General features: G+C 45.0%; 1 protein-coding gene across 1 annotated transcript; it reads left to right on the top strand.

Moving 5' to 3' along the window:
* The first annotated feature begins 302 nt into the window (after positions 1-302).
* SSBP1 (single stranded DNA binding protein 1) lies at positions 303-5,759 on the top strand. The gene is given in 7 exon segments (XM_030481081.1): positions 303-509; positions 1,827-1,887; positions 2,803-2,886; positions 2,889-2,945; positions 3,609-3,696; positions 3,919-4,007; positions 5,577-5,759. Coding segments are annotated over 7 exon segments (450 nt in total). The 5' UTR covers positions 303-485; the 3' UTR covers positions 5,624-5,759.
* The last annotated feature ends 6,585 nt before the right edge of the window (positions 5,760-12,344 follow it).

Here is a 12,344-nt window from a genome sequence, read left to right as displayed (position 1 = left end):
TTTCGGGTTTTACTTAAGTTTGTTTCCGAACGTCGGTTTTAAACTGTGTTAGAGCCTGCCCTTTAAGAAAGGAAACGTGCAAATAAAGATTTTAATGTTGTTTTATCTCGACAGCATGCCTCTGTTCCTCTTTCCCCGCGTTGTGCCTCCCGCCCCGCCCCGGGCGCTCTCGCTCCCCGCAGGCCGCTCCTTCCCCATACGCAGTGAGGAGCGGGCCCGCCCGCAGTGCGCTGCCCTCTCCCACCCCCCGGGCAGCTCTCCCCGCGGCGCCCCTCAGATCCGCCGGCGGGGGAGCGGGACGCGTTTCCGCCCGGCCCCTCTTCGGGCAGGACCCGCGGCTTCCCGTTCCGTTTCCGTTCCTCGGCGAGGCTGCGGGGGGAGAGGTGCGGAGGGCGGTGGGGTCGGTCAGGAGCGGGCAGCGGGCCGGGCCGGGGCTCCCTCCGCCGCTGCTTCAGCCCTGCTTTTCCCTCCGCAGGGGCGGCGGCATGTTGCGGCGACCGGCGTGGCAGGTAGGCCCGTGCGGGGCGGCGTAACGGTACCGTGAGGGCCGGGCTGCGGCCGTGGCGGGAGCTCGGCCCTGGATTTGTGTCCCCGGGGTGCCCGCAGCGCGGCCGGGTCGCTCGGGGCGGAGGAACGGTGGTCCGCTCAATCGCTCCCGCCCCGGGGCGGGGGGCAACTCCAGCTCCTGCTCCATCTCCTCCCGCCGCGGGGCCTGTAATAACCCTCTCGCCAGGCGCGGGAAACGCGGGCCCGGAGGAGCGCTCCGCTGCGGGGCGGGGCCTCGGCTGTGCTGCGCGGACCGGCCAAGGTTCTGCCCGTGGGAAAAAGTGTGGATTGTGCCGTGTTAGTGCCGGGCCGCAGGTGGTGGTTGTGTTATTTCTCGAGAAATATGTGGCACTACCCATGAAAACAGAGGGAGGTTCTGTTTGCGCTCCTACTCTGTAAACAATGTGCATGCTGGACCTTCATTACTCAGCTACTGAAAAAACGACGTATTAAAAAATCTGGCTGTGCATGGAATGAGTCTGAAAATAATTTGCATCTGCATCAATGAAACATACAGACATAGCAAAGACCTTTAGTTTTGCAGGTTGTGTTTAGCAAAGGACTGTCAGTCTCACCTTCCTTCAAGTTTTGCAACCACTTGTAACAGGAGATGAGCTTTTTTTCCAGTTCCTGCACTTAAGCTTCTTCTGGAGATGTTTGTGGGCTTTTATTTTTCTCCTCCTTTCTACTAGGACATGGTATTTGCCAGCATCAAGTCAGTTCCTTTTCTTTTTCTCACTTGTGTTTAGCTGCAGCACTTGGTTTTTTTGTGGCCTTGATTTGCTGGTTGCTTGGGAACAAGGGGTTATCAGTGCATCATTGTACTCTTTATGGCGGTAGACAGAAGTAAATTTGGGGCACATCTTGTTTAATCTCTGAAGTGAAGCAAAAAGTTGTTAAAACTATCGACCAAAACTGTGTTTGTTTCCAAAAACCAAAGCCCAATGACCTAAACAACCCCTTTGCTTCAACTGTCTCCTGTTATGTGTTACAGAAGAGCAGTAGTTACCATATGTCCTAGAAATAATTGCTGGAGTTGTACCTTTAGGCCACTCCTTTTCCTAGGCAGCTTTTTAACCCCAGTTTAACCAGGTATTTTTTTGTATAATCCTGTTGGCTTCATTTAGCTGAACAGATTTCTTCCCTCAGTCCCTCCATAAGTTGCCCCAAAGGAATGTACTTGCAGAACCTCTGTAAGCGTTTAGAAATTGAGGTGTAAAAGCACATGGATACTGCTCATACTTTGTGTCTTGGAAACTAACATCTGTCTGTTCCTTCAGGTGCTTCGCCAGTTTGTAAGACATGACTCTGACATGGTTGGCTCATTGGTACTCGAAAGATGTAAGTGGGTCTTGAGATGAACCTTTGCTGTTACTCTGTGTGGGTTTTGTCTCAGTTTTAGAATGGCCAGGAGAAAACCAGATAGGAATGGTAGCTCCTGAATGCAGTAATGCTGAATACATCGTTTTAAATAAACCCTCGTAAGTAGCTTCCTATCTGGTCTTTGGCAAGTCAAGCAGTCCCTAAGGGGGAACAGAAAAAAGCCCTCACGTGGAGTGCAACCTGTAAAGGGCATGTAGTTGTGCCTTATTAGTGGTAGTGAATTGGATATACTGCTGTTATATGTTCTCATACCTGCCTTTAGGTGTCTTGTGCTTGTTTCCTCAGACTCCTAGTGCCTGGGGGACTTGTGTGGGTCTGCTGCCCCAGCATGATTTGCTTCCAGGTGTACGCTTCAGACTTTACCATTCAATTCACGTGCTCATTGTGCAAGAGTGATGCTTCCCTGACTTCCTCCAGTTTGTGCTTTAACAAGGAGAAGGAATAAATTGTGTCCACCTAGTCCTGGGTACCATCTAATTTAAAGAATGGGGTGTAATAATGCCATTTTCTTGGTTTTAAGGTACTGTTTTAAGGACAAAACAATGCAATGCCTATGGTCTTATGTCAAGATAAGTAAATACAGAGTAGTCCTCAAGTGACATATGGTTGTGTCTGTGGAGAAAGATGACAAAGAAACAGAAAGAATGAAGAACCTTTAGCTTTCTAAATGAGCTTATTCAGCAGTGATAATGATAGTACAGGTACAGTCAACCATGTGCAGGGCCTGAATAAGCCAAAAGTCACAAGAGCTTGAAAAATGGCTAGGAGGAAGGAATTTTTGTGGCCCTTGACAAAAAGCTGCTAACTTACGACTTGCCATGATTAGAAACCATCATAATTCCGTGTATATGTATTTACTATCTCGCGTTTCAGCCATGAATCGTGTTCAGTTACTTGGTCGGGTTGGACAGGACCCTATCATGAGGCAAGTGGAAGGAAAAAATCCTGTTACCATATTTCTCTTGCAACCAATGAGATGTGGCGAACAGGGAAAGTGAGGTAAACCAGGGAGGTGAGTCTGCAATGAGCAAAGTGCTTCTGCCGTGTTCGAGGTCGTCTTTGTATATTTTGCTAGCACCGTGCTTAGTCTTCAGGCTGCTGTGTAAATCTCTCAGGTGCAGGGAAGTTCCTTTGAGGTCAGCAGAGTTGCTGGGTGCATTTGCGTGTCTCTTACTGATCCCCAGCAGCATGGTACTGAGGAGAGGTCTGCATATTGGCCTTCCTCTGGAGGAAGGGAATGAGTGTTGAGGTCGCAGTTTTTCACTGCTGGGGTTGCCAGAGGTGTAGCAGGTTCCGTACTGTTACTTGTATTCCGAGAGGAGGGGAAAGAAAAAAAAGAATGATACATTTTCTCTTTGGTTCTTCCATCAGCCTGAGGCTACAAATGTCACCTTCTTTCTCTAATTTTTGTTGAATGTGGTGTGTGTGAGGGGGGAAAAAAACTCTAGTATGAGCACTGGGTTCCAGGAAAACTGATCTCTTGGTTTGAACTGTGCTTCTGCACAATACTTCTATTTGGGCACAGATGAGTGGAACATTGAGTTCTAGTATGGAAAGGGAGACTGAGTGCTCAAATCACTTCTCATAATTTGAGAACACTAACATGTTGAAACTAACTTTTGAGATTTGCATCAAAAAGAGGATTTGGCATCCAACTTTGTTATTTTTACGTAACTTAGGTGATATCAGTCAGAAGACGACATGGCACAGGATCTCTGTCTTCAGACCGGGCCTCAGGGATGTTACCTATCAGTATGTGAAGAAGGGGTAAGTGAGTAATAAATGTGTTTGAGGATTTAATGCCTTAATAATCAATGAATGTAATAATTATGGTGACCAGGAGCTATGTGAAGGTAGAAGTGTCATAAAGTAAATTAGCAGACCTGCTTCAAACAACTGATGCCAAAGCTTGTCTATTCAGAATCAGATATAGAAGAGAAAACAGCAGTAGAGTTCTCTGACCAGAAACAAATTCTTGATTTTTTTCAGCGCTCGAATCTTTGTTGAAGGGAAGATAGACTATGGTGAATATACAGATAAAAACAACGTGAGGCGTCAGGCCACAACAATTATAGCAGGTAAGGAACAACACACTGAAGCCTACTTTGACCTTTTGGAAATGGAGATGGGGTGGAGGACCTCTGAAGTAGAGTTTGGCTTGTCTTATCCTCAGTATCATCACCTGGGGATTTTGAAGAGAAAGGAATAGGCCGTAACCACTAGGTGTCCTCTGGCTCCACTTGTGAAGACACACTAAATGAGAGCATGTAGTTGCAAAATGTTGCATCCTTTGCTCACACAAACCAGTTGGTGCAGGAGGTATTTACTGTGTGGAAGGACCAATTTTAAGGACCTCTGTGAAAGCGATTCTATGTGGGGATGACTTAGTGGAGAGTTTAGAAAGACCTCATTCGGGTAGACAGTAGTGATAAGAAGAGCACAGAATGGATAGGGTGTAGACTTATCCCGTGGGTAGGGACAATGAAGAGAACTGGGAAAATCAACTTTTTGCTTTTGTGGAGGGCTAAAATAATGGGGTGGTATAGCAAACATTTCTGAAGGATAAATGGAAGAAGGAAAGAAGGAACAAAAAAAAAAACCCCAACCACAATTCTGGATGTTCTGCTGTGCAGCCTCTATAAAACGATAGTAATCAGACTTCCGCACGAGCAGTTCACCTAGCAGGGCTGTAGGTTGATGCTGATAAACAGCTGTAGGGGAGAAGCAAGTCTCTCTTTTAATTAGTATTTATCCTAAGGTGGCTTCTTTCATGTTCAATATCCCCAGTCCTCAAGATGCTTTAGAAATTACTGAGGCTTGATGAAATACAAGCTTCTGGTAGCCCTGTAGGCTGATGACATGGTTAGCACATAGTGAAAACGGCGAAATAAAAAGGAGATAAGCTGCAACTGATAGAGATCGTAGTCAAAGAATTAAACCATATTTTAAAACGTTTCTGGTATTTTTGGCTTCAGCAGCTTTTCATCAGGTTTAGGACAATTTGTTTTCATAGTATATATGGTTGCCTTGAATTGTTCAGTTTTTTGGGGGTACAGAGCAAGAACCCTGTATCGGATACTTTTACGATCTACTCTGTTCTGAAACACATGTCTTTGCAGGCTTATTCTAACACTAATAAGAGGGCTGGAGCACCTCCCATATGAAGACAGGCTGAGTTGGGGCTGTTCAGCCTGAGAAGAGAAGGCTGCATGGGAGACCTCATAGCAGCCTTCCAGTATCTGAAGGGGGCCTACAAGGATGCTGGGGGATGGACTCTTCCATTAGGGACTGTAGTGGTAGGACATTAGGGGGAATGGCTTAAAACTTAAACAGGGGAAGTTTAGATTAGATATAAGGAAGAAGTTCTTTACAGTGAGGGTGGTGAAGCACTGGAATGGGTTGCCCAGGGAGGTTGTGGATGCTCCATCCCTGGCGGTGTTCAAGGCCAGGTTGGACAGAGCCTTGAGCCACATGGTTTAGGGTGAGGTGTCCCTGTCCATGGCAGGGAGGGTTGGAACTAGATGATCTTAAGGTCCTTTCTAACCCTAACTATTCTATGATTCTATAATATGTTGCCTTTGTGGGTGTGCAGGTTTGCAACAGGACAAAACAATCCTGAAGATTAAATTTTCTTTGTTTCTTTTCAGATAATGTGATTTTCCTGAGTGACAGTGGTATGAAAGAAAAGGTGTGAGGTCGTTAGTGCTTGGACCCAGGCCATTTCATTCCTTCTGTTTTACAGTGCTTCAGAATTCTGTAATCATGTATATTGCTGTAGTTTCTTTAAGAGGTAAATAAAATCTTTGATACCTATAGGGTATCTCTGTGTATTTTGTTATTTTGTTTTTGTTTTCCTGTCTGCTTTCTCTCTGTTCCATCTGGATTTCTTTTTTTGTTCTGAAGAGAAAAGGTATATAGCTGGGCAGCTGTATTAATTCCTGAGCTGGTGAATATGTAAATAGAAGTCACCCTTTGCATCTTCAGCCAGTTTTAAACCTTATATATCCTTGGCTGCCTTAACAATCTCTCGTCTGTCTTATGGGTCCTGACAGCCTCGCCATCTCTCACTGTTAACATCCCTCTGTTCTATAGGTGTCATTCGCCATTTTTCCTTAATGAAATCAATTGGTAAGTTTCAAGCAGAACCACTGGCCTCGATTGGTGCTCACCTTAGAAGTTTCTCTCTCACAGACCCGGAGAAGGCCTTCTGTGCATTTGTGTCTGCGCCTCCACTGATCACAGGGTTTGATCAAATCAGGTGCTGTCATTCACCAAACCCTGTTTTGGGCATGTGCTCAGGTCTTGTTAGGATGCTATGCCCATCGTTTGCCATCAGGAGGAGCTGGAGGAATGGCTGCTGTGGCTGTTCCTTTGAGAAGCCTGCAACAGTGTGTGAACAACATTCCTGGTTCAGGATTCTCAGCTAATGTGGGGGTGGCGTTTATTTTGCTTTAACTTTGTTTCATTGTCAGAAAGACTGAGAATTAATGGTATTGTTAGTAAAAAACTGCACAACTAAAAGGCGTTCCGTTCTATTACATGGAGAAGCAGTAATACAGTGGGATGTAAACAGGGAAAGAAAAACATTAGAGGTGACAATTTCCTGCCTTCAAAGCTGGTGCGATTTTGTATCTTATCTCTCTCTGAGCCCAGTACAGGGCATGCTTATTTATAGTTTTTGCAGCTTTCCCCGCTGTGGAATAATGGTCTTGTTTATGCTTCTCTCTGATCATCGTCAGTACAACCAAAAACTTCAATTCTTTCAGTTCAGCATTTATTTCTGGTTGAAGTTAATGCGCTCACTGGTATCCTAGCCCCTGTCACTGGCATACTGAGGTGTTAGATGTGCTGAAAAAACTTAGCTACTTAAATGGGTTGTTACCCACAGGAGACTGGTATCTTTTTGGACAGGAAGTTCTGACTTTAGTTCCCTTAACTACTACTCGTTCAATCTGAGCCTGTTGTGCTGCTGGGAGAAGGTTGTGATGGTGCACTTCTGTAGTAGTGATCCTGTCGTGGTTTAACTCCAGCTGGCAACTAAACCCCCCGTGGCCACTCGCATGCTCCCCTCAACAGGATGGGTGAGAAAACTGGAAAGGTAAAAGTGAGAAAACTGGTGGGTTGAGATAAAAGCAGTTTAACAAGTAAAGCAAAAGCTGTGCACACAGCAAAGCAAAATGAGGAATTCATTCACCACTTCCCATGGGCAAGCAGGTATTCAGCTGTCCCCAGGAAAGCAGGGCTACATCACATGTAACAGTTACGTGGGAAGACAAATGCCATAACCACAAACATCCCCCTCCGTCCTTTTTCCCCCAGCTTTACGTGCTGAGCATGATGCCATATCTGGAATGTCGCTGTGGTCAGTTGGGATCAGCTCTCCCAGCTGTGCCCCCCCCCCAACTTCCTGTGCACCCCCAGCCTGCCGACTGGTGGGGTGGCGTGAGAGGCAGAAAAGGCCTTAACTCTCTGCAAGCACTGCCCAGCGGTTACTAAAACATCCCTGAGTTATCAAAAATGTTTCCAGCACAAATCCAAAACAGCCCCATAGGAGCTGTTATGTAGAAGATTAACTCTCCCAGCTAAAACCAGCACAGATTCAACAGTTTGTGTTTGGTCCTCACAATTTTTTCCTGTTTGCTGAAAGCTGAGGCTTGTCTTCATCTTTCCTCATATGCAGGAGGCCTCAAGCGAATCTGCGAAGCCTCTGTTTGTCCAGTGGTTATTTCCTTTTTTGCACTCTGCTGTGGTGGTGGAGCTCAACACAGCTTGTTAACAGTGTCTGCTTTGGAGCTCAGGAACTGGCTTTTTACTCTACAGAGTAGAACGGGCAGTGATGATTCCCTTCACCGCTGCACATGGTAGGGCTACAACTGCCAGAACTCCTCTCAGGACTGAGCGGCTGGTGCTACTCTCTGCCCCAGCTCGGGATGGGGACAGAGCATGAGGTATAGGATTAGGGGCCAACAAAGAAAAACATTTGCTCAAGAACTTCAACTTTTCTTGCTTTTCCAGTTGTTCTATTTAAGATTGACCTGCTACAAAGGCACACATACCTACTTTGGGAACACACAGTTTGAAAAGCAGTGCAGTATCTCGAGTGTTCATCACAATTTTGCAGTAGGGTAGATTATCTCAAATGATTCTTCGTTAGCAGTAGGCACAGTTACAGCAAAAATAACCAGTGGCAGAGGTATGTTGTGTGTACACCTCTAACGTCTGCTTTGCTGCTGTGGGGCAAAGTTAATCTGTAACTACTGTTGGTTATGAGAAAATCAGTGTAGCATCTGTGCTGGGGGTTTCCTTATGGCCAAGCACTTGTTAAAGAATGGAAGTGGGATCTACTGAGTTAAATACAGTGATACCTTGTTTATGAGTTTATTTAGCTTGTTCATGAGGCAATGAGTATTCTTCCGTGCTGTCCCTTGGTGAATGGCATTCAGCTTTTGCTTCTCCCTGTTAACCTCTTGTATAAACTGGATTCAGCAAACCCTGATTGCTTGCATCAGCCAGGACATTCTGAAGTGTTTGATCTTAACAAGGAATTTATTTCATGTATTTATGGAGATAAATTAGATAAAAAATAGAGATGATTTCTTTTTAAAATGACAGAGCATTTTAACCAAGTATTTGGAGCATTTCTTAACAGCCCTGAGACAGAGCTATTCTGGTCTGCAATGCAGCTCAATGCCACTCAGTTATTTCCATCAGTCTGGTGCAAGGGATAGGAAACCCTCTTCTCCAGTGCTTGTTTCCGCAGCTGTAGTGCATTGGTTGAAGGAAGACATCATGGGCATCATGCCTGTGTTACACAGCGAAGAACATTTTCAACTTTAATTGATGTGTAGCTTGTATTCGGGGACATATTTCCCCCAACCCCACATAACACAGAGAGTAACAAGAGGGAAGTGAAGTGAGGCTTGATTTCTTTGGCTGAAGCATCTTCTCTTGCTTCTGTTTCACGGCTCATCACTTGTTCGGACAGAGTAACAGGATGAATTAAGAATGACTGAGGGCTTGGACTGGTACAGAATTGCTATAGGTTTTTACCAGCAGGTACCTGCTTGGCTTCTAACTGAGCCAGAAGACTTGCATCCTGGTGACTGCATGGTGCCCTGCATGAGGGGGTAGGCATTTGAGCCCTGTCCCAGCTCTGCTGTGAAGACCAGCAGTGCCTGTGGGAGCACGGTAAGAGCCCATGCAGAGAGGCTGCGAATTGCAAGGCAAGAAAGCTGAATTGGTGCTTTGAGAAGTCCCTGGGTGTAAGAGCTAGGAATATTCTGGTAAACAGAACCTGTGTTCCTGTCAGTGTACCAATTATGTGGTTTTAGTAGCAGGCTGTCTCCAGAGCTGGCGATCCCACTTCTTTCACAAGTATTCATGTCAGAAAAGGAATATAATGCCAGGATTGTGGGAAGAAAACTTCACTATTCTCAAGCACACCTTCTATTTTTAACTCTGAAATTTCTGTGGTAGAAGCCTTTTTGCCAAGCAGTTGAGTGTGTCTGTATGCATGCACTGAGATTTGGTGGCTGTTTTATCTTGGCAATAGTGAGCTTCTCCACACAGCAGTGTGATTTAAATCTCATTTACACAAGGAACTGGCTTTGTTAATGCATTACCAGGTACCGGGTAGTGCACGTAATGTGTTTACACATGACACAAAGAAATCGACTTTCACAGGGTTTTTACAGAGATGTCCTCTTGTGGGAAATGCATGCCGGTGTGTGCGACATTTCTTTCTGCTGCTTGTTGCTTTATGTCCGAGACAAAAAAATCAGCTCATTACCATTTTGGAACAATTTCCAGCAACTACTGTGATTAGAAATTGATCTCTTGGTCATTCCTTGTGTTCTTAGTCCTGAATTTGTGCCCTGTACTCTTTAAGAGGTGCTAAGTTTGTTGAAGAAACCTTCTCTAACAATGGCCTTTTTCTGTGGCTTTCAAGGGTAAGATTTTTCATTTGTAGCTAGTCAAAAATCCAGCAATTGTTATCCTCTTGGCTCTGTTGCCGTTTGTTCTTTTCTTGCTGGCTGACTTCTCAAACTTATTTGAACAGAACAGTGGTAGAAGATGGATGGTTATCTTGATCCTGGTTATCACAAGTCACAAAAATGTCACCTGTAAATATTTAATGAGCCTTTGTGCAACTGACCTGATCTAGAACTGAGTAATGACGCGGTCACAGGAGTCACTTCTGTAACCCGGATCTGCAAGGAAAAAAGAGCACCTTTCATTTGCCAGGCTTTCTGTGACTTACAGGCTTGTATTATTGCTAGCTTTTCTTCTTTAATATTTAAAGCGGTGTTTGTTTGAACCTCTGCCTTAAAAGCCTCCTCTTTCTTAGCTAGTTTGGTTTTCTGTTGGGTTTTCTATATGCTTTTTCTGTGTGGGCTTTTTGTTCCTTGCAGAAAGGCAACAATACTCAGTAAAATAAGGTTGAGTTCAGCTCTGCTCTCCTTGAATCACAGAATCATCGAACGGTTTCAGTTGGAAGGGACCTTAAAGCTCATCCAGTTCCAACCCCCTGCCATGGGCAGGGACACCTTCCACTAGACCAGGTGGCTCCAAGCCCCGTCCAGCCTGGCCTTGAACACTGCCAGGGATGGGGCAGCCACAGCTTCTCTGCGCAACCTGTGCCAGCGTCTCACCACCCTTATAGTGAAGAATTTTTTCCTAATATCTAATCTCCTCTCCTCTCAGCCCTTTCTCTGCAGACAATAACCTCCCCCTCCCCTCCCCTTTTATCTTCTTGTAGATTGCTGGTCAATTTTTGCACTGCTCCCCTGTGCTAGAGAGTGAGTTCAAACCCAGTTCATAAGGCTGGTGAGGAAATGGTCTTACACAAACTGAGAAAACAAAATGCTCTCAGGATTAGATGAGCTGGAGCTTAAAAATACTACTAAAGCTGCTCTAAGAGGAAAGTTATGAAACAGAAAAACAGCCTTGATTTTCGGCATGCTAGTAACTACTGAAATCTACAATTAAAAATCCTCCAAGTAATACAGGGAAAAGCTAGGAGGATAGCTGGGTTTGTGTAATGTCCTTGCTGGTTTTGTGGTGCTTTCCACAGTGCCTGATTTCTGGTGTAGCATCAGTTTGTGAGTAGCAATGCATGACACATTAGACTGCTATCCCATGTGTTGTATCAGGACACTGAATAATTAATATTCTTTGGAAAGGATTAATTTCCTCCACTTTTGTCCTTCTCATTGCCCTGTATATGCTGCCAATTTTTAGCAGAAACTTGCTAATACAGATTTCTTTTCTCTTGAAGAACCAGTGCCGCAGCACAAAAACTTCAGTGTGGTCCATATGCTGTTAGTTGCCACCAGACAGGGTGGTCACATTTCCTTACAAAGTCTCAGGTTTTAGGAGCGTTGAAGCTCAAAAATGAGATGTAGCCTTGAATACTGATCTTAATAGTATGGCAAGAACTGGGCAGGATGCCCAGTTACCAATGTCTGGTTAGCAATATTATGTTTTTTATCTGCGATAAGGTCCAAAAATGGGTAGTCTCTGTGTATCTAAATATTTCAGTGGCCAGTGAAATCTTCCAAGATACTTACAAATCCTCAGCAGCACTGTGTACCACAGCAGCAGCTGTGCCTCAGTACCAGTGTTACAAGACAGTCCCTGGGGAAGTAAAGAGTGGAGACCATTGGGAAAAGCTGCACCCAGGGTGCCTAATTTCCCATGGGTGCTTTACCCAAGGGGGAGCAACAGAAATATGCATTGTGCAACTTGTTCCCTAAATAAGGATTTCTTCCTGAGAAACGTGTTAGGATGAGAAAGCTCAGCCCAGTATTCCTGGTCAAATACTGATCCTTAGGAGACCCTTATCCTCAGCAAGTGAAACGTTTGGCAAATGAAGCTGCAGTCACCCAGTCAGCACCTTCTTTTAAGGTTGCTTTTACTTTCTTGGCTTACAAGGCAAACATGGCTCTCCCTTTATGTTTCTCATATGGGCAAAACATTAATTTAGTGCCCTAGCCCAAAGAAATTGCCTAGTCACAGCAGTAATTGTAGAAGGATCTAATGTCAGCCAGCTATCTGATGGAAAGCCTTTTGTTAAATGGGTTATCACAAGGCCCTGAAAGCTTTGAAAGTAAGAACACATCTAGTGAAAACACAATGGTTTCTGGGTAAGGAACTGACCTTCCCAATTTTCACAATCTGCACCTCGGGACTGGCACAATGTAATTGCTTTGAAAACAGTGCCTGGCAATGCCAGGACGCAAGAAGTTTGTACCTCCGGTTGGGCTTGCCAAAGTGGTAGGTAGCAATTCAGGCGCTAGTAATTTGGCTTTAGATGTTTTCTGTACTGCAGAGGGCATATATACTGGGCTGACCTGTTTCACAATGACTTAAAATAACTTATCTTTGCAGGAGATCTTTGGTTGGGGCAGTTAGGG

This window comes from Strigops habroptila, chromosome 3 (assembly GCF_004027225.2).
Source record: "Strigops habroptila isolate Jane chromosome 3, bStrHab1.2.pri, whole genome shotgun sequence".
In the NCBI taxonomy this organism is placed as follows: Eukaryota; Metazoa; Chordata; class Aves; order Psittaciformes; family Psittacidae; genus Strigops; species Strigops habroptila.
The sequence above is the reverse complement of the archived record's forward strand: the minus strand, read 5'-3'. Positions and strand labels throughout refer to the sequence as shown.